Below are 24,314 nucleotides of genomic sequence, written 5' to 3'. Positions count from 1 at the left end.
TAAAACCTTGCTAGTATTTCCTCCATAAAATAAGAAACTTTGACACAAACAGTACTTAAACATCACCACAGGGATATAGCAAAACCAGATATAAGCTAAAGAGCAAGAGAGGAAATTTGAATGGAATTACCTTATTGTGCTAATATAGTCCAATCTAGTATTTTAAGACGTCATCCAACAACCTTTGTTTGCAGAACAAAGCAGTATCAGTCAGATTTTGCTCTATTTGACTCAAAGATTTCTCAATACTTGTAACTTCTCCATATAACCAGACACAAAGATTAGAGGATACAGCTTTAATTATGCTTGTATAAGTATGAAACAGTACTGTTGATTTAGAAGGAGTTACAAAAACACACAAAGTATACATCTGTGTTGGAATAAGAAATTAAATATAATAAAACCTGTATCTTATTTTTTTTGTTTTAGAAGGAATGTTTTCAGTATCTGTCTAAGTAAGCCTTGGCACTGAAACACTAATCTAAAAGCAGTGCCTTGCAGAGATCAGATTATTCTTCCTTGCCAAACAGATCATCCAGAAGAGGTAAGTATTTGATCCGTTTCACAGCAAAGGACGGTGGTTGTCCTCTCCAGTCATCTTCAGTCTGAAATTAGTAACCCAGAGAATATCTTAGAATATAATATTGAAAAGAAGAATAATTAAAAGCTGGACAACGTAAGATACAAGGAGCTGCTTCATTTCCACATACAAATCTGTAAAAAGGTGGACCTTTATATAGCACATCCTCTTAAAAGATTACATGCACATTTTTATCAATCTTGAAGAATATTTTATTAAAAATATTTTCTATCATTAGCCCTTTTGCAGATACTTTCAAATTAAACAATGCTATATTTTCTTCATTAAGACGCTTATACTTGAAAGTCTTGCAAGTCATCTATGTCTCAACACCAAAAATCATACAAAATAATGAGATAGAAGGAAGAAAAAAAGTCAGCTAAACAAGCACAACTCTGTTGCTGAAATCTATCTGTCAAATGCAGGTACTATAGCCCCAAAATATTGCTGTTAATTCGTGGTAAGTCATGAACAGAATGACAATTGGATTCTAAAGTTGAACAAGATTTAAATCCCTTCCTTCCTCTGATTTTTTCCATTTTGTATTGATCTCTTCATTAAAATATTCCTGTATTGTACCAAAGATAGCCTAGGTATTACAGCTAACTAACAAAATAATAGCGTCAATAAAACTCAATAAACTATACTGGCACCAATTTGGGCACAGTTCATTGAAAACAGTGCTCTGTGTCAGTATGACAGTTACAGCAAAGCTTTGGAGCCGATGAGGAACTGATTATCGCAGCATGATGATGACTGATTATCATTTCTATTGATGCTCTTTCTTCCTTTTTGATACCAGCTGTAACCTTCCTCCCATAACTCCATGTACCATTCTCAACTGGGGCTCTTAGGCATCAACCACTCCCGGAAAGCCCATCCACTGGCTGTCCTCCAAGCAAAGATAAGGTCTTCTTCATACCCAAACAAAACCTCATCTCTTATGCTGAACAAACGTTTCACCACAAATGTCTACTTTAACCTTGTGCTTGTTTAACAAGCACCTTTTCCTCCATGCCTTCAACTTGTGAAGGCTGCCTCTTGGCTGCACCACCACTTGCACTCCACCTTCACCTCATAGGAGCCATCTCCTTTCCTCACCTGCCCAGGTCATCCTCACTGGCTAGATAAGCCATCCTGTGAGGGGAAAAAAAGGCCAAACACATTCAACAGCAAGTGTATCTGTGCCTCTGCTTCTTTCACTCTTGTTTTTTGGTACTAAGCTTAGCACCATCTTCAAGGCAAAAATGCTCCAGGCACAGGCTCTGACCTTCTTTTTGTTTCTGTAGTACTGAGGCTTATGAGGCCCTTTATCCTGACACAATCTCCTGTGAGCAATCACTGTTTAAATACTGAGTTATAACTTAAGCACAGAATTCTTCTGTAAAAACAAAGAATATCCACTGAACAAAACCTAATGCACACTTTGGACCACAGGACGGCTGTATAAAACATGTGGAAGGGCTTTGATTTTATCTGTACAAGATGGAAAAAATCTTCTCAATGACAAAGTGAAAAATAAACCACCATGGAAAGCAGAGCAAACCAGCAGCACTGGGCCCTCGTTAGACGCCACTGACAGTTTGAGATGCTGCAGAAGAAAGAGCTGGTAAGCCAAGTAAGAGAGAGGAGTCAGGTTAATAGCACAGTACTTGAGGAATATTGGTTTAAACTATGTCACCACTGAACTTGGATTTAAAGGAATGCTATGTTTCTAAACGGTCTGGATACAATCAAACACATTCTGTACACACATAGTAACACACTGGCTAGGCCAGACCAGCAAAACTACGTGTTGGCAGAAGGGCTTCAGATTTATCTGTTACAAAGTTTTTAAAAATCAGCATAATTGCCTTATGCACCATCTATTTTAAAACGTTCCATTCAGCACAAGATGGCAAGATCAGATTAATCTCTGCAGTTTGTTGATACCACATTTTTATTTACCCCAAGTAGCAGGCTGGTGGAGATATACAAAGTTGATCTATCAATACTGTTCTTGCTGTACGCCTACCAGTGATGTGGTGTATTATATACAAGTTTCTATGGAGTTATAAAAAATACATAGCTATTTTCTGCAGTGTCAGTGGAGTTTAAAGTATTTCCTGACCATCTCAGCAAGCTAACAGATCATTTGACATGTGACAACAATATTTGTGGGTGAACGGTATTCACACCCATTGTTCATGGGCAAATACACCTGTTTCCCCTTCTCGTTTTTTTTCTTCTTCTAGAAAAATGTCACAGAGATGTGACACCTATTAGGCACGGGGGTGTTAAAGGCCTCCTCATCCCTGTTTGACTTCTCTGCTTCATTCTAAACCTCCCAGAAAAAATTAATGACTTGAAGAAAACAGGCACAAATACACAAATATGAAAACTGTTGTAGTCTCCATTGGACAAAGCATTCATCACAGAATCACAGAATCACAGAACCATCTAGGTTGGAAAGGACCTTGAAGATCACCTAATCCAACCATTAACCTAGCACTGACAGTTCCCAACTACACCATATCTCTCAGCGCTATGTCGACCCTACTCTTAAACACCTCCAGGGATGGGGACTCCACCACCTCCCTGGGCAGCCCATTCCAATGCCTAACAACCCCTTCTGGAAAGAAATGCTTCCTAATATCTAGTTAAACCTTCCCTGGTGCAACTTGAGGCCATTCCCTCTTGTCCTATCGCTTATTACTTGGTTAAAGAGACTCACGCCCAGTTCTCTGCAACCTCCTTTCAGGTAGTTGTAGAGGGTGATGAGGTCTCCCCTCAGCCTCCTCTTCTCCAGACTAAACAACCCCAGTTCCCTCAGCCGCTCCTCGTACGACCTGTGCTCCAGACCCTTCACCAGCTTCGTTGCCCTTCTCTGGACACGCTTGAGTCATTCAATGTCCTTTTTGTAGTGAGGGACCCAAAACTGAACACAGTAATCGAGGTGCGGCCTCACCAGTGCCGAGTAGAGGGGTAAGATCACTTCCCTGTCCCTGCTGGCCACGCTATTTCTGATACAAGCCAGGATGCCACTGGCCTTCTTGGCCACCTGGGCACACTGCTGGCTCATGTTCATGTTAAAGTTGGACAAATTATATCAATGTACGCTACTGTTCCTTTGCTCAGATACACTGGTTTTACCTTGAGAGGATCCTTTATCGTCTGGAAAGCAGGAATTTGATTCTTTCTCCAGTTCAGCCCATCCACAAGCTTTTTATATTCCACTTGCTTACGGTCATCTTCAAACCTAAGCAGAATACCCATAAGATTACTCAAGGTTAAAGGAAATTTTTAACAAAGTTGTATCATGTTATCTACAGCATACTAAAACATTAACTTCTGGATAATAATTTTTTACTCCTTTACTAGCAATCACTGGCAGGAGTACAGAAAAACACTACCAAACTGTCAGGACTTCTATATCATACATTCTAGTCCATATTCTTACAGGTTTATTGCATTTTAACTAATATCACTTTACTTTTGAAGCATTGCTCAACCTTTTACAACACTGGGATCTCACACCTCGTGACAAACAGAGTTGGGATGATCAGTGTGTGATTCCTTTGTGTAGAAAAGAAAGAGGTAGAATGATATGAGAGAGCTGTGCTATAACACAACTGACCTGTTTTATACGGCTTCTACAATCATTTCCCAATAATAAGCAATCCTTCAAAAATGCTGTTCGCACATATCTTGGGATCAATTTAAAATTGCAAACACACAGCTCTCTAACCTATCAAATAATAGCCAGATTTAGGAATCACAAGTCTTGTCATTTGGTAGTTGTTTTATGTCATTGTTCTTTATTTCTATGGAATAAATATAGATTTGTGTCGGTTATGATGGTCGCCTAAATGCTTGAAGATATATATGCTGCCAGCTAAGGTATACAGATATGTGTGTAACACGCTATCTCCCTCGCTCAAATTTCTAAAATCATTACCCTGGACTAATGAACCCCATGGGAGCAAATCTGTAAGCCACATCATCTTTCTGTCATTGATTTGGATGAAGCAACTTCAGAAAAAAAATCTACAATTCAGCAAAACACTTAGGTGGTTAAGGCACTTGGGAACCACTGTTATTTCAGTGGAACTAGTCAAATGCTTGAAAGATATCTTCAAGCTGAAGCTACCATGCATATGATTCTTGAAATGAACAGCTTAACTGCTCCGCTATAAATACTAGCAGCTTCTGTGAATGACATCTGCCTCACCTAACACTACCTACATATAAGAGGGACCTGGTTTAGGCATATAAGCACACCCTGGAAGTGTCTGTGCTTCACTCCATGGAGAGACATATATAATTAGCGAGACTCAATACCTAGTCGTTGGTGGGAAACACCATGTTCAACAATTCTGCTCTGTAATCTGTAATCTAAACAAGTAACTACTGCACAGGAGCAAGATCATCTCCAGGAAACAAGTCTTTTAGAAAATTATTTTATCTGGTTCTTAAAGAAATAGCACTGCACAAAACATTAGTCTCAAAACCCTTCAACCACTGCAGAGGGTTCTGGTAAAAATTAAGCATGAAGGTACTTTAAGGGAGAATTTACAGCACAAACTGGGAAAACAATATCGGAGAAGCAAAGAAATAAATCTAGTGACAAAAATAAACTGCAATAAACCGCAACTCATCCTCTCCTTCTCCTCCCCCCACACCTTTCATTTAATAGTCAGCAGGAGAGATAATAAAACAATATACTGAAAGCCATAAACAGAGATGCTAGCGATAAACTGGAATGTTAAGTACATTGAGTTATGCTGAAGATGAAAGCAAAGTCAGAAAAGAATGCTACTGTTACTAGTATTTAAAGAGGAGCCTGAAACATTGCCCTGAGAAATCCTCCTATGCTAGCTTGATTCTTTATAATAGCTCACACGCAAGTTAACATTTTCATAAAGCCTTACTTTTGGGGAATATATCCATTACACAAGAAAATTATCATTCCCACTTCTACAGGGTTCTTGTTTGCTTCAGGTTTTTTTGCAGGTGGCAATTGAGAAAAGAAAGTTTTGCCTCAGAAATAACAGGACAATAAAAAAAACATACCTCTCGGAATAAAAATATGGCACAGAGATTTTGAATTTCAAAACTATCATGACAATATTTTTTCTTTTACTATGTATGTATTTATCTTTTGCTCATTGCGAAAAGTCAAAAGATTAAGTCTACTGCCAAGATGTAGAGCTGTATAAGCAGCATTTTTAAATAAAGAACAAGTGAAGGCATGTAACTACTTAAACTTTATGTTGAGGCAATGAATTCAAGGAAAGCATTGCTTCTGCTTTCAACAAACATTAACAAGGAGAAAAGTCCTTTGATGTGACAGCACTAGCAAACTGAGATTACAACATGGGCATGAAGTTAACTATAACCAAAGATTTTAACATGGGCAGAGGAAATGGGATTCCTAAATTCCATATTTAAATAGCTACAGAAAGCAGCTTAAAATATTACTTTGGAATAATCCAGAAAGAAAAAACAAAAAGTCTACTCTTTAGATCTCTTTCCTGTTGTGACTTATCGTATCAATCTACTAAAAGCACACACTTGCAATTTGGCACAGAGTATCCAGATGGACTGAGATGTTATCACTTTGTGCATTATTAGGACAGAGATGTCATACATTTCAGTGGCTGGAGTTAATATGGCTGAAACTGACAGTGCTCTTCAGGAAAGGAAATTAGGTTTGTTTTATCAAGATGCAACAAAGATCTCTTCAAACCATGCTTCTCTTCAGTTTTGCCCTATGACTTCACCAATGCATGTGATTTTAGACTATGAATGTCACTCCCCCATCCCTCTCAGTTTGCAGAGCTTTTTTTTTCTTTGACATTACAGACATAATCACACATTTCTGCTTCTAAAAATATATTTATAATGAAATACTCCAGATATGTGAAAAATCTGGTTAAACCACATTATGACCATTCCTGAGAATGAGTAAAGGCTGCTTACAAATATTTTTTCTTTCCCATCAAGAAATCTGTAACCTAAACATTTATGTGAAAAGTTAATGTACATGCAGAGTTTAATTCCTTAGTTTTGCATAACATTTATTAAGAAGTTAATCTGATAATAATAGAGGAGAAGCATCGTGCTGCTTTAACCTTAGAGAAAATATTGGGATTCTTCAGCCTATTTGATAGTCTCTGTGTAACACAGGCATATACCTAAATTGTCAAAAACTGATCAAATGAAAAGATTTAAAACTGCAAGCACAGACAAGTCTATGCAGCTGACCAGTATAAATTAAGTAATGGCTACCATCTTGTGTACACATTTAACAGAAATAATTTCTTTTAAGAGATCCAAATATTAATGCTAGAGAGTCCTTTCATCACAAATGGCATAGGGAGTCTCAGGCATCAAAAGTAATGAACAGAAGACAGAGTGCAGGAGAACAATTTAGTGACCATTTCCAGTCTTGCTGCTGCTACCAGGACTCCTTGCTTTCCTCTAGCAGGAAAAGAGGGTTTAGTTCCTGAAATAAATACATCAGCCCTAAAATAACCTTATAGGTAGACAACTAGGTAAAAAATTATTACCCAGCCACAAACCAGGGAAAAGCTGAACAGGCAGTAGTGGCCTGGCCTGGCCTATTAGTGACTTGAGAACTGGGATGACCATGTAGGAGGCCCACTGTTATCAGATACTGCTAACTGAGACACTAGGGATTAAGTTTTTCAAAAAAACAAGCCCCCCTCCAGAGTCCAATAGTCTCACACTGTGGAGACGTGAAGAACTACACAGCTGCTTTTAAGAGAAATTAAAAGACATATTTTAAAAAATAGGGACGTACACTTAACAACTAAACTAATGCGGAACAATCAACGTGTAATACTTGTAAACTTGTCATCCATTCTTTCTTCCCTCCATTTTTTCTTTCCTTATCTGCCAGCTGTTTAGATATCCTCTGGGGAAGGACTGTATCTTTTAAAGTCCTTGTTAGCATACATTTAGCATTGTAGTAAATAAATACAACAGAAAAAAACCTTAAATTCATTACTTAAGCACTTCAGCAACATTTATTTATTAAACAAAGTATAATTGTTCATTATGCCTGCATAAATTTAAAGAAATGTTTATAATTACTACTGCAGTTTTCTGGCAGGAACAATTGTGTACCATCTGCATTGCTTAATACATTGTGATTAGAAGTCTGTACTGCCCTGTGATTAAAAAACTAAGTGAGAAAATGCTGATGGAGAAAGGAAATACTTTTTAATAAACCAGCTCAGGTGAATTGGAAAAATGGACACATTGTTGGGTACCTAAATCCTACTATTTCACCATCCCACAATTAAAAATACAATTTTACCCTAGACAGACAATATGAAAGAGTCTTATGAAACCTCAGTCTTCGTGCTAATTCTCCCTGCACTCTGTGGAAACTGAATGGTCTTTGGGTAAAATAAACAACGTCTTGGGTCATCTGGAGGTGACCACAAAATTAGACAGTAACTTCGAGTCCCATCCTATGCTTTTAATAAGTGACAGAACATTGCAGTATAGTTTACAAATGTAAATAATAAATACTTTAAGAATATTACCTTTCAAAACAGAAAAATAGAACCATTAAGCCCTACAGAAAGTCTTTGCCACCTAATCTCAGATAGCAAAGCTGAATAAATACATAGCTCCAGTCTTCGACTATTATCTGATCACACTGTCTAGCATCACTTTATAGCTGAATAGGGTCCAGCTAGTGCATTAACTATATATACTGATTTTGTGGGAATCAATCCAACAACTTTTACTGTACCACTTTCTTCCTTCATAAATACAGATACACGCAGTAGGAACACCACCACCACTTGGTTCAGAAACATCAATGGACACAAAACTACATGCTTCCTCATTCAAAAAAAAGCCACAAATGAATATTGTCGACAAACTTTGCCCACACTGAATTGCATACTCCCCCAGAGTGAGACTGTTCATGATTCTTCAGTCTCAAAGAAAACTACAGGAAGCAAGAGGAAAGGAAGAGAAAATCTCATTCAGCCAACTCTACTCTTCAATTTCCAGATTACTGGAAACTGACTCCTATTAAATATACATCAAAAAAATCTTTCCCTGACTCTGCACCCTCATGAAACAAAAAATTTACCAAGCAGTGCCAACTGCACACTGCAGTGCAGTGACTCATCACATAAACTGCCATCTTTTGAAGCATCTGATATTGTAACTTAGAACTGGCATTACACATAGCACTCTATCATATGAAGTACTTCTCACACTGATTTCTGAGGCCCAGCTCCACACCATTTACCTTTCTCATACAGAAATCTGCAATACAGGTTGGCCACAGCCCCTTTAGAAACAAAGTACAATGGATGGTAATTTAGAAATCCAGCTCTTATACAGGCTGAGGAGATAACTCTCTCCTCCTCCACTGCATACAGAAATAACCTAGAGCAACTGAATCCTAATTCAGCTGTCATGGGTACCTGGCTAAACCTGGGTGAAATCCAGCTCTTAGTCTCCTCTTTGTTTTCTAAGTTTATCTCCAATTTTTATCATACTGTACTTGGCTTTTTCTTTTTAACCGCCTGCACTGAGACTCTTCAGGAAAGAAGAGGTTCATTTCTCAAAAGCTTTCCCTGGTATAAATTCACAAACAATAAACACATCTCTAGAGCCTATGATGTGTCAGGCTTGCCTGTTTTTCATCAGCATTGTGTTAGTACATAAAGGAAAACCTCCAGTCCCTTGTCTGTGCATCTATTCAATTTCAGCCCTTATGAAGCGGAAACTATGAGAACCCCTTGTCTAGTACAGGATGTCAATTGTCCTCCAACACTTTTTGTATTGGGCAGCTTAGTGGGAGTTCTAAAAAATGAGTTTTAGATTAATGCTAAAATTCAGACATGCTTCTGATGACTAATACTTGTACCCTAACTGTCAGATGTGATGAATGGCAAACAAATTGCCAAAGTCGTCTTTTTGGCTACTGCAGGGAACTATTCTGAAAGTTTTTGGTCTGGAAACAGGAGCTTTGTGAAAAATAGCCCTTTAGGCTTCTTAAAACAGTCTTGTTGATACTGATTTAAGTAGGAAGTCTTGCTTGCAGTATGAAGATGTTTCATTAAAATGGATTCCACATTTCTGCCTGACAAGAGTCTTTTCATTATTTAATAAATCCAGATGCTTAGTTTGCAATTCCTCCTGAAATCAAAAAGCATATCTACCTGAAAGCACCTAAACACGACAGAAGACAAGACCCGCTCCTGCTTTTAACACAGTACAAAGGTACAGACAAAACATTTAAGGATGTTCCACAAGGGAAAGAAGAGACCAATGAGCATGTATTTAAACCTATTACCAGAAAATTTGGCCATGAAAACCAAATTCAACATGAGTGTTCAAAACACCACAGGTTACTCTGAACATTAGCCTTTTACGCAAGTGCACTGAATACTAGTTCTTTTCACTTCTATTCCCATTAATAGAGCTAGCCAAGCAATTTGTCTCAAAACAATTAAATGTGCTATGGAAAAAGACCAAAACCATGCCAACACTCCTTTTCCTCTTTAAAAATTCCAATGAGATATGTTTCAGGTGAGATTAATAGGAGTAGCAAACAACTTTTATTCACTACTGATGCTGTCTACTTGATTCAAGGACATTTCATTGTAGTCATCCTGCTACGTTTCTTAAAACTCACATAATGTGCTTTCATAAGATTATTGTTTTTACCTTACACATACACGGGAACAACTAATGCAAAAAAAGTAAAACTCATTGATAATGATAAGTATCAGTAGCTGATTCCCATAAGACTAATTCTATAGAATTCTGGCAAAGCCAGATGATCTACTGTGCCAGACAAAATGAAGAGAAGTTGCTAAGATTGATGCACCTCAGTTGATTATTAATATTCTATAAATAGGAAAGTCTGCGTGTGTATAGGGAGAAAATCAGCACCATGAAACAATTAATATTATATGAATGACACATTCTTAAGAACTGTGTCTGCAGTAGATATTTAGCATTGATTTGCACCCACGCATGCAGGTCATACTAACTGCCCCTAACTTACATGGTCAGTAAAGCTCGCAGATCATCACCAGCCAGTGGCAACTTAAAGGACTTGCAAATAGTCCTGCAGGTCTCATGGGGCAACACTCCACATCTATACAAACAGAAAGAGAGGGGGAGGAGTGTACATTAGGTATTTTCCACATTTACTTCAAGTGACTGCTGCTGTGAATAGGAAAACATGTGAGGAATATCAGGGTAGATAGGTAGAGGTAAAGAAAACAAGGTTTTATGAAATTTCGCTATTACAAAGCCAAGAAACTTGAAGTACACATTGTGGCCTGTCTCCCCCATGCTGAGGTCCTTAGTGATTCTCTGTGATTCTTTATCTGTGACCTCAGAGAACAAAAAGGGCAAATGAGTCATATAAAGAGTCAGCTATAACTCCTTCCTTTTTTCTCTTAAATCACTATTTTCCCTCTTTGCCTGTGAACGTGCATCTGATTACGTCACAGTATGTTCAGTAGAGCAACTATAATAAAAAGTCCACAAACAAAATGAAAAAGAGACCAAAAGGCTATCCTTTTCTTGTCTACTGTGAAGTGCTAACAGAAGCTTAACATTACAAATAATATTCTTTGGCCACAATATATCATTTGCACACCAACAAATAGAAAAGTAGGTAGGTTTACAAGCAGCGCTTCCAAATAACAGCTTAAGATAAGTAGAGGAAACTTACTTTTCACGGTCATTGTATATAAGCACTGCAGACAGTTGTTCAAAATTCTCAAAGTTATTTTTCTTCAGTTGTTCTTGAGCCACTGCAAGGAGGAAGTGGAGGTCCATTTCATATTCCTCTCTCACACTGTAATAGCGCCCAAGAGTCCTAATTTCATGTTCTGAAAACACTCCATCAGTGATACTGACTATCAAATCTCTGTTCACAAAAACAACAGCCTACATTAGTTTTAAGTAAAGGAGTTAAAAACAGTTAATAATCCTAAATTCCGGGGGAAAAAAAAGGATTAAAAGGCACTCATCATAAAATCATGTAAATCATGTAAAAGAATTATCTACTTAAATTTTGAAATCCAGGTCTGTTCAAGGAGGTACAATGGAAATTACCTGAACTCTGAAACTTTTGCAGGATGTCCACATTTCCTCAGTAGTCGGCTATACATACAAAAATACATAATAATCATGACTTAAGTCTTTTACCAGAGATGCCATACTGGCATGGAATATTAGCAGAGATTAATTTTGTCATTGCATTTGTCCAACAAGATAGTGAATTAACAAGGTATTACCATGTTTTGTTCCTAATCATATTTTGCATGCTGCAGCACCATGATTAATTATCTGTAAACAGAGAGCATACACAACAGTTGCATAACAGAAAGAGAGAATCAACAAAGGCAGAGGGGAAGTGGGGCAGAAGATCCCAACAGAGAACAGAATATTAATCGAACATCAGGCCACACTTCACAAAGCATTGTGAAAGCTGGCCCTGATAGTAGCTTTCAGGGGAAAGCTGAGGGAAGGGAAACAGAAATTGGTCACAGAGAGAGAGCAGAAAATTACACCCAACTTGAAATCACAAGTCCTCCTGGCAAGAATGGAAGACAGAATGCAAAAGCAAGACCAGTTTATGCTTGGACACAGTCAGCAGAGAATCAGGTCCCATGCAGGGAAGAGCCTGAGATCTGCTCTCCCAAGACTGCTTGTGCTGCTCAGACATATCAGTCCAATCCAAAGAAGAAGAAATGTTCCTGAGATCCACCTGATGGGCCAGTGCTGGCACTGAATGACTAGTCATTCCTGTTAATGTCAAGAATTTGTTGATGATAATAGAGTTGGAGTGATTTCTGGGTAAGTTCCTGAAGGCACATCAGCAAATGGACACAAGCTTTGAAGCTTAAGAACCAGGACTAGTAATTATGGTTGAAAACAATCTCCTTCTGCTTTATATTGTTGGTGGAGGGGAGGAGAAGGACTAATTTGAAAGACTACATTGTCCTTGCAGTAGGGGTTTTGTTGCCTTCAATGATTACAGAGTTCTTCCTATGTCCTGGGTGTTGACACAACATAAGGGAAGAAAACCACCACCAGCAAGGTATGCAAGGAAACCTAAGAGGCTTCCTGCTCTCCTGGAAAAAACTGACCTGAACTGTAGGTTACCTCAGCTGTTACAAGGCCTCTTGTCAAACCTGGCTTAGTGCAACTACATTGGCATTGTGATCCCAAATGTCTGCCTCTGGTGAACTCATGATCGACAGGACTTTTTTTTAATAGCAAGCATCAACATAGGTTTATGTGCCTCAGTCAAAATTAGATTAATTATATATAATACTTCTGGATAAACTGCACTAAGAATAAACTTCAACGTAATTCTGATTATATACTGATCTTTGAAAACAAATGGAAGAAATTATTAGTGATGCACAAAGTTCTGACATAAGGCTCAGACTGCTGGCTGGAGAACAGTTAAATTCTTGAATCAATATGATAATGGATCTCTTAACATTCACATGTGAACTAAAAGCACGGAAACTTAGTATCCTTCCAAACTGCAAAATTTTATCAACAAACATAATTTTTCACTTGCTTCATCTCAGAAGCTTGCGTAGGCCTGTTCAAATGAAGATATCTCTTCATAGAATATGATTGCACTTACACAGCTATTCAAAAAAAGGTTGCTAAACACTGTACAGCGTCTACTTTGATTCAACTACAGCTTTCTTCATATTAAATAAACCAAAAAGATCCTTTATTTGCAGTGGCAGGAGGTAAACATAAGGAGAAGCCAAGGTGTTGACAGTAGCAAACCTTATTTGAGATTATGCAAACTCAGTGACCAAAACTTGGTCCATCTATTAATATTATCATTATCTTGTCAGTATTATTATTCCACTTACTGAATATTACTATTTATATTGTAGCAGCATTCAGAGATTCAGTCAAAACTGGAGCCTCTTTCCTGGAGCCTGCAGTAATACTACTGCGAACACAAAGAAGAGGACAATACTGCCTGATAAGCCTGGCACTCTGAATGCTTGGGCTGGTGAAGCTGAAAGCATGTAGATAACATCACCCATCTGAATATTTCCAGAGTCTGGTTTTCCATACATGGCACATATTTTTCCGTGTCAGGATTTTAAAGGTCTTTTATTTTCTCAAGCCAGTCAGTGACAAGCAAGTCACCAAAACCGCCAGATAAAATAATTGTCTTGTTTGGGAATTATGGAATATTTTAGTGACTGATAGGGCCTAATGAGTGAGACCCAAGATTTGCAAACAGAATTACATCTAAACTCTTCCTGACAAAAAGAAACAAGCTGCAACAATTGTTCCCACAGCTTAGTTATTTTTTGTTTTACTTGGGTTTTTTGTTCTAGAAGAATAAGACAGATTGCAATCTGAATTTGGTAGAGAAAGAAGAAATAATAATTAACTGTTTAAAAGAGCTGTTTCTCAAGCTGAATTGAAGATAAACAGCTTTGTTAAACCCACACGGTTCTTTGTCTCTAACAGGGAAAAGTCTTGCCAGTAGCTTAGGAGAAAAAGCAGTCTGTTTAGGACCATGTGATGCACTGGCATCTAAGTTTCAGTTATTTTTTTCTTCTGTTTTTAACAAAGCTTTCAGTGGTTTTAACAGTAACTTAGGGCATAGCTTCAGTGTACGCCATGTATTTATTTCCTGGATGATGTGCCGTAGATTTGGGTTCTGAAAGTAGTTAAAGTAAATTGTATAATTACAATTCTGCTTCACTACATCATACTTACAGGTGCATTTTCAAATGCAGTTCGTATCAATTTACACAGGTAGAAAGGAAGAAATCTGAACAGCCAAATCTAGAGCACAGTAAAGCTTTAGCTGTATTTAAGATAAGAAAAGAGGATTATCATGCTGGTTGAAGCTGTCACACAGATAATTGCCTGTACTAAAAATAATCATTTGTAGTCAGTTATAATCATGAAATGCCATGACAGAATAAAAATAAACAGTGACGTACACAAGAAAATACAAAACTGAAAGAAAAATACATATTCTATTCACAAAAAAAATATCTTAAGAGTTTTCATAGATGCAAAGAAGTGCTCTCGTCTTCGTCATTAAAAATGTTTTGTTCTAAAATAAGATACAGGGATAATAATTAGAAGAAAGCCTTTAAATTACTGGATATAATATGAATGAACAGAAACAAAATCTACAATCACTATAAAAGTTAAATATTCCTTCGAGGCAAATCCTTCTTCTGGCAGTGTGAATGCTTCCTGTTAGACGTCCTTCCCTCCCACCACAGGAGGGATGTAGACCATTAGCAGGTGCTCAAGACTGGCCCAGGTGAGCATTGAGGCCAAGAAAACATTTCTTTCATGGGTTCCCCTGCTTCCTCTCTTGCTCATGGAGAGGACTACTTCATTTTTCTTGCCGAAATCAAGTGCCTCAATACCATATAACTAGACAGATCTTACTCCACCCCACAGAACAGCACTACCCTAAATTAAACAGGTGGGCTGTTCACAGCTGCACAGAATATGACCATGACTAAATTTACACTCAACTGAGCCTTTTCTTGATAAAATAAAAATCTTTCCCTGCTGTTTAAAATCACAATCATCCCTTCTAAAAGTGTGCTCCACCAATTTCATCACGAAAATGTTCTAAAACTTTGACCTGCTCTTAGCGTAAGAAGATAAAGTTGTGCAGATGATTATTTCATAGTTTGAATTAAAACCATAATTATTTGATTTTAAAGTTATTGTGCATATAAATTAAAACCCTTTTCCAAGTGCTATAATGTTTCTCCACATATACACTAACTCAATTTTCTCCCCTTCTTTCTCTAGTAATAACATTTTCCCTCTTAATGCAATTAACAATTCAAAATCTTGCTTCTGTTGAGTAAAACATCTGAGTCTAGAAATATTTTGACCCAAAGTTGCCAATAACTGTGGCCGCCTCTCTTAGTTTAAATCCTACCTTTTAATCACTTATTTTTCATTTTTGAGTACCAGCTTGTTTTCATATCTCACTACTTTCAATTTGAATTGCTGGAAGAACCTACCAGCGATCTATATCTCTTCTGAGATATTTCAGAAGCAATTTCTGCCTTGGTTAACATTCCTATAGGGATGACATTCCACGCAATATACATCTACTTATATGCTTTAGTTATTACGACAGTTGCTAAATATGTAGTGCATTACCACTGTGAAAACTAAATGCTTCTAGGTAAAATTTCCTCCTCTATTCCACATCATTAATTTTACCAGTACCCAACACAGTTCATATGCTCAAGTATTCTAGCTGTGGGATAAACTGAAATCAGCCTGCATTTGAGCATGATTTCCTCTGTCAATATACGTTTGCCCATTGCCATATCTGGATCATTGCCAGAATCCAGATTTCTGTTCTCCCTATCTATGCTGAAATTACTATCCAAGCATTAATTAGTGCTCTCCCTACTGTCTTCCAGTCTTTTTTTAAAGTTGCTTACCACTGCACTCTATAATTTCAATACACCTTGGCTCTGTGAAGACTTTCTTCTGTATTAATGATTCAAAACCCAAATAGCGTCATTTTCAGGAGGCAACTCAAACATTCCTTCTCGAATTTCAAAACTACTAATTAATTTGTTTGACTCTCAGGATGGACTTTTCTTTATCTTTCACTGTATATATTACTGCTGACTTGTCCTTCTTCACAACACCCTGTGTCAGCTCCATAAAAAGTAGACAGATTTTAGTTGTGCTTTTCAGCTTACTTGAAACTATCACATTTCTCTTTTTTTCTGGGGCATGGATTCACTTTCTCATACACAGTCTCCAAGTAAATGCAAGACAAATGTATGCCATTTGTCAGCTAACACGTGCAGAAAGCATCACGAAACAGTCATGCTCTGTACATTTTTGGGAACATGCCTTCATTAAATACTAAAAAACAAAATCCACTGTCTTACCTGAAAGGCTCATACTCAATCACCTTGGTATGCTCAGGGTCAGTGGCTGCAAACACCTGTCTGATTTCTTGGGAGCGAAGTTCAGTTATGTCTTTCAGTTTCTTGAGGATGACACCAATATCAGCCACAGAGAACTTAACAGAGGAAAGCAAGACATAGATTAGAGAGAAAAGCACTATGCAACCAGCTATGCATGTACCAGCAAGAGTTGTCAAGATGCAGGGCGGTGCTGAACTGCTAAGTAGTATTAGTTTCTCCACTGTCTCACTTCAAATGCTTAAATCAGCACTGTGTTAAGTTTAGAGGGAAGCTTGCTACTGAAAAAAATTGCTTCCTATTGAGAATATAAAAAATTAAACAAAAATCGTCAGATCATGCACTCTCAGTTTATTCCAGCTACACAAATGGATTTCCACTTTTGCTTCAAACATTGTATTGCTAAAGTAGAAGTAGAAACATTTAAAGTACAGTTCTAATAACTTGGTCCTCATTTTATGTTGGTGCACCTCATTTAATTCTCAATTACTAAATTTCACCAAGTTAAAACTAATTTTTTCACCACTGGCTCCAATGAACTGTTCCAACAGATACTCATATTAGACCATGTTGTCTTACATACTGAGAATTAGTAGATTGGAAACCTGTTAGGAACCAATTTTTCCTGTCATGTAAGACGAATGCTTATTTTCTTCCTAAATAGGCCATAAAAATAAATTTGATTTTAGATAAACAGAACTGGAGCACTAAGACTTCCACCCTTTATTAGGCTTGTTGTGTTGGGGCTCTACCAAAGATTTATTTGCTATATTCATTTTTAACAAAAAATATCTATCTACTTAGTCATTAAATTGGGGTTGACTCCAAGTATGAGTATCTGATATGCCCTTACATCTGGTATGCTCCACCTAACTTATAAAGCACAATGAACTGTCTGAAAATAGTTTTCTCCCATTTCTTCCAGTAAGCAATGTTGGTTTAACTAGAAATTATTTGAAATTATGACTGGTTTTAATGTCCTCATTCCCAATTATGCTGAAGCCTGTCTACAGCTTTGTATCAGTTCAAAGGGATCTAGAAAAGGGTATTTAAAAGTCCCTGTGACACTGCCAGAGCAGTACAAATTGATCCAAGTTTAATTAATACATCAGTGGTTAGAGGTAACATGCTCAGATTTAGAGAAGACAATTGGTGCCAATGCAAAAACTCCAGGTACCACCCTGGCATGCAATGCCACGCAGGGCAATGGTGTGAAGCAGCTGGACCAGCAATCAAAAAATTTTAGAGACAGCCAAGGAACAGAGATTGAGAAAAGACTGGGCAGAAGGAATCAATGAGCAGAGTATTTAAAGATGGACAAAGTGATCTGTCTATTTAAGAACCTGTCTTCTCTACATTATCCAAGTAGTTATTTTTACCTTTTTTCTAAACTACATATTCCAAACACCTATGCAGACACTGCATAGCTGAGTAGCATGGCAATCTTTACCCGTAATTGTTGACCTGTAATTGTTGACATGCTAGTAGTCACAATCTACTTTTGTTTGACTGTCTTGCTTAAGTCAAGTTTATTATGTTGAATTCAATGGAAGTAAAATCAACCTCCGTGTTTGTGCTGCAGAAGACTACAAAGTTTGAACAACTGAGACTGTTTCAGAGATGACAAATTCATTTCCAAGGAGGCACAGCAATGCCTTGTTTGAAAGAGTTCTCCTCAAACCTGGATAATACGGGTAGGGCTGTGCATAAAACACATGTTCTGTTTTGCAAGCAAATTCACACTTTCTAAATATATCTTTTTTTCCTCAAATGGGAAAAGAAACTAAAAATGTTGAAAAGTTTTGAGAGTTAGATCCTTAAAGTTACTTTCAGTACAGGTGGCAATCGAAATGACAAGACTCAATGATTTTTTCTCTCCTCATAACTTAAAATCAATATAAATAAATAAAATTTTGAAACCAAAAATTAAAACTTTCCAAATATCTTACATGGTGTCAAACAAATGTTTCAATGATAGCAAAATCAATTCCCACCTGAACTATGATTACCAATCAAAATTTCATCTAAATCAACATATGCCTATAGAAATGTGGTCAAAACGGCATTTTCCAGAAGAAAAACATTCCACCTGGATTTCTTTCACCAGTTTTCAGAAAATGTACTGTTGTGCTCTGCTAAAATGAAACTTCTTTCTATTCAGAAGGAAAATTATTTATTTTCTCATTTTAAAAATAGCTGACAAATAGTCATCTTAAAATTGTTTCCCCTTCTTCAAACCATCTTCCAGCTCTACTCTTCTCTAATAATTGCTGAAGTCCCTGTGATTTGAGTATGCAATCCCCTGATGAACTGAGGCAAACAAGGTGTGTCCTTACTTCTGGAGCTCTATTCAAAGGATGTGAGTAAAGCATCTATCATCGGGAGAATAAACCTTTTTTTCTGCCAGATGTTTTCAAATCTTAACCATGCAAAGAACATTTCAAAATTCACTTTAAAGTAGTATTTTTAGTGTTGCTTCTTCCCATTTTGCAGATTTTATTTTGATAATATACAATCATTGCATCTGGAAAACTAAGATCTCACCTGTCTGACCCAAGGTAATCAGTGCAAACAGCAGTTCCAAAGAACACTTACTATTTAATGATGCACTCTGCATTTTGGAGAATAGCTTTGGTTTTGATTCTACTAGGAGGAGAAATATTCTGGCAGTAAGAAAACATAATGTATACAGCTTTGCGTTTTACTGCTTAAAGCATTTAGCAGTCGTAGCATTTTACATCAACATGCAATTTGCAGACCTTCCTCATTATTCCAGGGAAGGCAGGTGGTGCTAACTCCACGTTAATTTACAAAGAAATTATGCTGTTCTGCTATTTTTGTTTGAGTGAGAACAGCACGTGTGGCCCAAAGGCAGCACAGGGTCAGGCTGCAACTACCTCTGCCTCAGCAGCACAATGGCATCAAGACTTGCAGTCCCCAAGACCACACTAGGCCTACTGGTGTCTTGGGAGTCCTGCAGATTCACGCACTTTGGTGAGGCAGCAGACAGGGAACAATTAAAACTTGCACTAAGAACCTTCTCCCTTCTTCATCCACAAAAGGTCTGGACAAATAGGCAGAGGACCATAGCTTGATAAACCCTCCTGGCTATTTTCCCTAGGCAATCCCTTATCATACTTTAATAGCCTAAGCAAAAGGGCAGCTCTGGAGAAGGTCTGTTGAAGCACAATTCATGCTTCCACCCCATCACGAGCTATGAAGTATACGCCAAAGTCCTCACAGTACAGTCTAGTCCAAAGGCTGATGTTCAAGATCATGCCGTGATGAAGCAACAGTGCAGAAGAGGGATCGGGATGCTGACGTGCCTCGGCTCCTGAGCTGGCTCAGAGCAATGGGGTCAGAGCTGCACATAACAGGAATTTCCAAGTGTATCAGAGTACATTTACTCAAATATTGCAGCACAAACTTCATAAAAAGAAACCATAATCTACATTTCTTACTAAACCAACATAAAATCCCACAAAATGCTCTGTGACTCTACTGTGGTTGTCCATCCCTGTATCCTTTCTTTTTTGACCTCTGGGACAATTGCTACAGGACAATCAATTTCCTCCAATTGGATACATTTCTGGCTTTAGTGGACGAGAGCTTCTTTACCAGCCATTTGTGTAATGACTGGCAGCATAGAGTATACATCAGCAGAAGCACCCCAGCTCTCTATTTATTGCTGCTCTCCCCTCTGAAGGCAACACCAAACTATAGTGAAAATCAGTACAAACTGTAAGCTTGAATTCTTGACTGTGATATGACTTTCTAATATTACAAGGGAAACAATTTGGCAGATAAATATGTATGAACCCAAACAATCAAACCAGGGAATAAACCAGCCTCATTGGCAAGACTGTAAATTGGATGTGCCCACATCCTGAGTACTGTGCACTGTTCCAGTCTCCACATCTCACAGTTGCCTTGCAAGGACAGACTAAAATAGGGTGAGACTCTTAACTGGGGAGAATCATGCTGAGGGACAAGAATGTCTGCGATTTACAAAATTATGACAGTTGTGCATAAGGTGAATGGGGATCTTCACCAAACCCCAGGACACTAGAACTGGCATTGAAACTAGTGGGAGGTTGGTTTAAAACAGATAAAGGAAGCTTACTTCTTTTATCATATTTTTTTTACATAGCAGGCAGCAAACTTTTCAACTTGCTGCCATAGAAAGCTGTGGAAGCAGACAGTACCTGTAGGTTCAACAAGGGTTAGATGCAATTCAGGGACAAGAGGTCCATAAACATTCTCAAGAAGGAACAGGCAGGGATATATCTTCTAACAACCTCTAATACAGTAAGAGTGGATGCTGAGAAAATAGAAGTGGAATGGACAGTAAAGAGTGGCCAGGCTTGCATGCACTCCCTAGTTAGTGTCTCCTAAATCCATTGCTAGACAGAGAGCACTGGGATGTGAACTTTGGGTGAAGAAACTAGGTACAAGTAGTTCTGAAAAATATATAGATAAGGTACAGTCCTTAAAGATAATAGAAAATAACAAGACCCTGCTTCACCTCATTTGCATGCTTCTCCATGTAGTTGAACGTGTACTCATCGGCATCCACCAGAAAGAAGTTGTGACCATGGAAACAAACTCTGGCTCCAACAAACAGATTCTGAGCGTTGAAGTATTCAGATGGCTCACTCTTAAAGAGCTCCTGTCCAGGCTTCTTAATGCGACCTCTTTCCAAGAACTTCCCACCAAGTATCCCTATGGGAATAGAATTGTAAATAATTAATTGTGGCTTTACTTGGGAAAATAAAACCACAAATGAAAACCCAAACCAACTGGTTTGTATTTAAATATCAGTTTTCATCCTTGAGTGTCTTATAATATACTCTCCCCCTCCTTCTCATTGTTAAAAGAACTGTCTCTGCCAGCGTCCACAGCAAGTTACATTGTGCATATTCTGTGACATGTCTCATTTGAATGCCTGCCAAACACCTTCCTTTTTTCGCTTTTCTTTAAAATGGGACAGAAATGTGCCTCTTCAAATCGTTCCCATAACCCCGTTGCCATCCTTGGGACTGACCCCTGAGAAACGTAAGATGGAAAATGTAAGATGCAGGCAATTATGCTTGAACTGTTAAAGCAAAAAAGAAAAAAAAAATTCACAACTTAGGATAGCACAGTCCTACAAAGATCATGAATTCTGGTGCACTGTAATTCTAACTTGTTTTCAAGGGCTTTTGAATGTAAAAAAAAAAGTAGGAGTGACACTAACTTCTACATACTGTTCTGCCAATGCAATTTAATTACGATCTGTTATTTCTTTCATGAGCTGGGTATGTCACATTGTATCTTTTCACATTATAATGATATTCATGCCACTGGAAACTGCACACAGTGCTCAAGTAATATTTCGGTATATTTCCAGTAATATCTTCTGGTGCACCAGAAGACTGCACTGCATGCCACCAAGCTTTCTAGCAAGCATTCTGTTACATTTAGTTTCATCAGGATATGTGCCCTACAACAACTCTGGAGTGCCTGGGGTTTGCTTCCTGTTTATATTTGAGCTTCCAAGCCAAAAGCCAAAAAGCATACTTTAGTAACATTTAATGACGCCTTACATATTAGGTAGTGATGCAAGTCTAATAAAAGGCTGATGAACAGTGTAATAAAATGCCTTTTATAGTCAAAATTATAAATGAATGTGAAACCCAAACTACTTAGTAAACCAGAGTTTGGAGCAGATGTCTGTCTTAATTGTTTTATTAGCACCATAAAAGCAAAAGACAAAAACACTATGGCAATGGCCAGATCTAGCTTGAATCAAAAAACAATTTAAATCTCTAATGTAACTCTAATCTTAACACATTTATTTTCACCTAGCTATTAAAACAAATATGCAGTTTTTAGGTTATATAATCCTGGCAACTGTTTGTAATATTTAAATAAAACTGGTCTCTGTAAGATTGGAACTTCACTCTTATCTCTCTATTTCCCTGCAATTGTGTGCTTAGATTGGAAACTTGATACCTCTGTCCCATAATTGTTTTTTAAACATTATGTGTTAGTACATTTGAAGAGGTATAAAGGAAAACAACCGAAAATATCTCATTAGGTAAGAGATTTTACACTGAAACCTGATGAGAAATTTTGATGGAAATCTACAAGAGCCAGGCTCAAGGCACAAAATAAACACCACAACCAAAGACCCTCTTCCATTAAGATCAGATTGGACTTTGCAGGTGTTTGTACAGCTGTTGGCTTGGTCTTACACTGAGTAAAAAAGGGCTTGTGATCTTCTGCATGGGGAGCCAAAGTTCTCATGCTTTGACCCCCATCTCAACAAGTGCTTCAAGATGTCCAGCCCTGTGCATTTCAAACACAGTTTCACAGTGCACTAATAGTGTGAAGTACTTCTCTGCGCCTTCAGGACTGAGAAAAGTAAGAGCAATTTATTAGTTCCATTTTAGGACTGAGATTTGAAACATTTTTACTTGCCAATTTGTATCAATCATGCAAATAAAAAGGCAAAAATAGCCCATTGAACCTGTGCACAAAAGGGACCTTCAGGTTGTTATTCTGGGAGTCATTTACTGTTTTAACTCATCCCCTCTCTGAGATGTGCTCAAATTTGCTCTTCTCCCACCCCACCACTTCAACACTTTTCCTTCTCACACGCATGTTCTTCTCGCTCCCATTTTGCATGTCTTACTCCTTTTTTCTAGCTGCTTTTACCGGACCTCTCAGAATCACAGAATCTTTCAGGCTGGAAAAGACCCTTGGGATCATTGAGTCCAACCATCAGCCCTACTCTACAAAGTTCTCCCCTACACCATATCCCCCAGCATCTCACCTGAACGACCCTTAAACACATCCAGGGATGGTGACTCCACCACCTCCCTGGGCAGTCTATTCCACTGTCTGACCACTCTTTCTGTGAAAAATTTTTTCCTAATGTCCAGTCTAAACCTCCCCTGTTGCAGTTCAAAGCCATTCCCTCTTGTTCTATCACTAATTAACCTGTGAGAAGAGACCAGCACCAACCTCTCTACAATGTCCTTTCAGGTAGTTGTAGAGAGTGATGAGGTCTCCCCTTAGCCTTCTCTTCTTCAAACTAAACAGTCCCAGTTCCTTCAATCACTTCTCATAAGATTTATTCTCCAGGCCCTTCACCAGCTTCATTGCCCTCCTCTGCACTCGCTCCAGCACCTCGATATCTCTCTCGTATTGAGGTGCCCAAAACTGGACACAATACTCAAGGTGTGGCCTCACCAGTGCAGAGTACAGGGGGGCTATCACCTCCCTACTTCTGCTGGTCACACTATTTCCAATACAAGCCAGGATGCCGTTGGCCTTCTTGGCCACCTGGGCACACTGCCGGCTCATGTTCAGTTGCTTGTCAGTTAGAACCCCCAGATCCTTCTCTTCCACACAGCTCTCCAGCCACACCTCCCCAAGCCTGTAGCGATGCATGGGGTTGTTGTGGCCCAAGTGCAGGACCTGGCACTTGGCCTTATTGAAGCTCATCCTGTTAACGTTGGCCCACCAATCCAATCTATCCAAGTCTCTCTGTAGTGCCTCCCTATCTTCATACAGATCGACACTCCCGCTTATCTTGGTGTCATCTGCGAACTTCCTGATGATACACTCTATGTCCTTATCAAGATCATCAATAAAGATGTTAAACAGAAATGGTCCCAACACCGAGCCCTGAGGAACACCACTTGTGACTGGCCGCCAGCTGGATTTAGCTCCACTGACCACCACTCTCTGGGACTGTCCAT

At 38.3% G+C, this 24,314-nt stretch overlaps 1 protein-coding gene across 2 annotated transcripts in view; it reads right to left on the bottom strand.

The window, feature by feature from the left end:
- Positions 1 to 281: 281 nt before the first annotated feature.
- The window catches only part of EFHC2 (EF-hand domain containing 2), a 63,722-nt gene continuing 39,689 nt past the window's right edge, over positions 282 to 24,314 (bottom strand). Inside the window, exons 10-15 of one of the 2 annotated variants that reach the window (XM_074858487.1) lie at positions 21,092 to 21,288; positions 16,531 to 16,664; positions 11,307 to 11,504; positions 10,629 to 10,721; positions 3,713 to 3,818; positions 282 to 605 (exon numbers count right to left, since the gene is read on the bottom strand). In XM_074858487.1, coding sequence (XP_074714588.1) covers positions 510 to 605; positions 3,713 to 3,818; positions 10,629 to 10,721; positions 11,307 to 11,504; positions 16,531 to 16,664; positions 21,092 to 21,288 — 824 coding nt within the window. In that variant the 3' untranslated portion in view covers positions 282 to 509. Of the gene's footprint in view, positions 606 to 3,712; positions 3,819 to 10,628; positions 10,722 to 11,306; positions 11,741 to 16,530; positions 16,665 to 21,091; positions 21,289 to 24,314 lie in introns of those variants that run through there. The other variant, XM_074858488.1, reaches the window with a different exon arrangement.

This window comes from Strix uralensis, chromosome 2, assembly GCF_047716275.1.
Source record: "Strix uralensis isolate ZFMK-TIS-50842 chromosome 2, bStrUra1, whole genome shotgun sequence".
NCBI classification, from domain to species: Eukaryota; Metazoa; Chordata; class Aves; order Strigiformes; family Strigidae; genus Strix; species Strix uralensis.
This window is presented reverse-complemented; position numbering and strand designations above follow the sequence as displayed.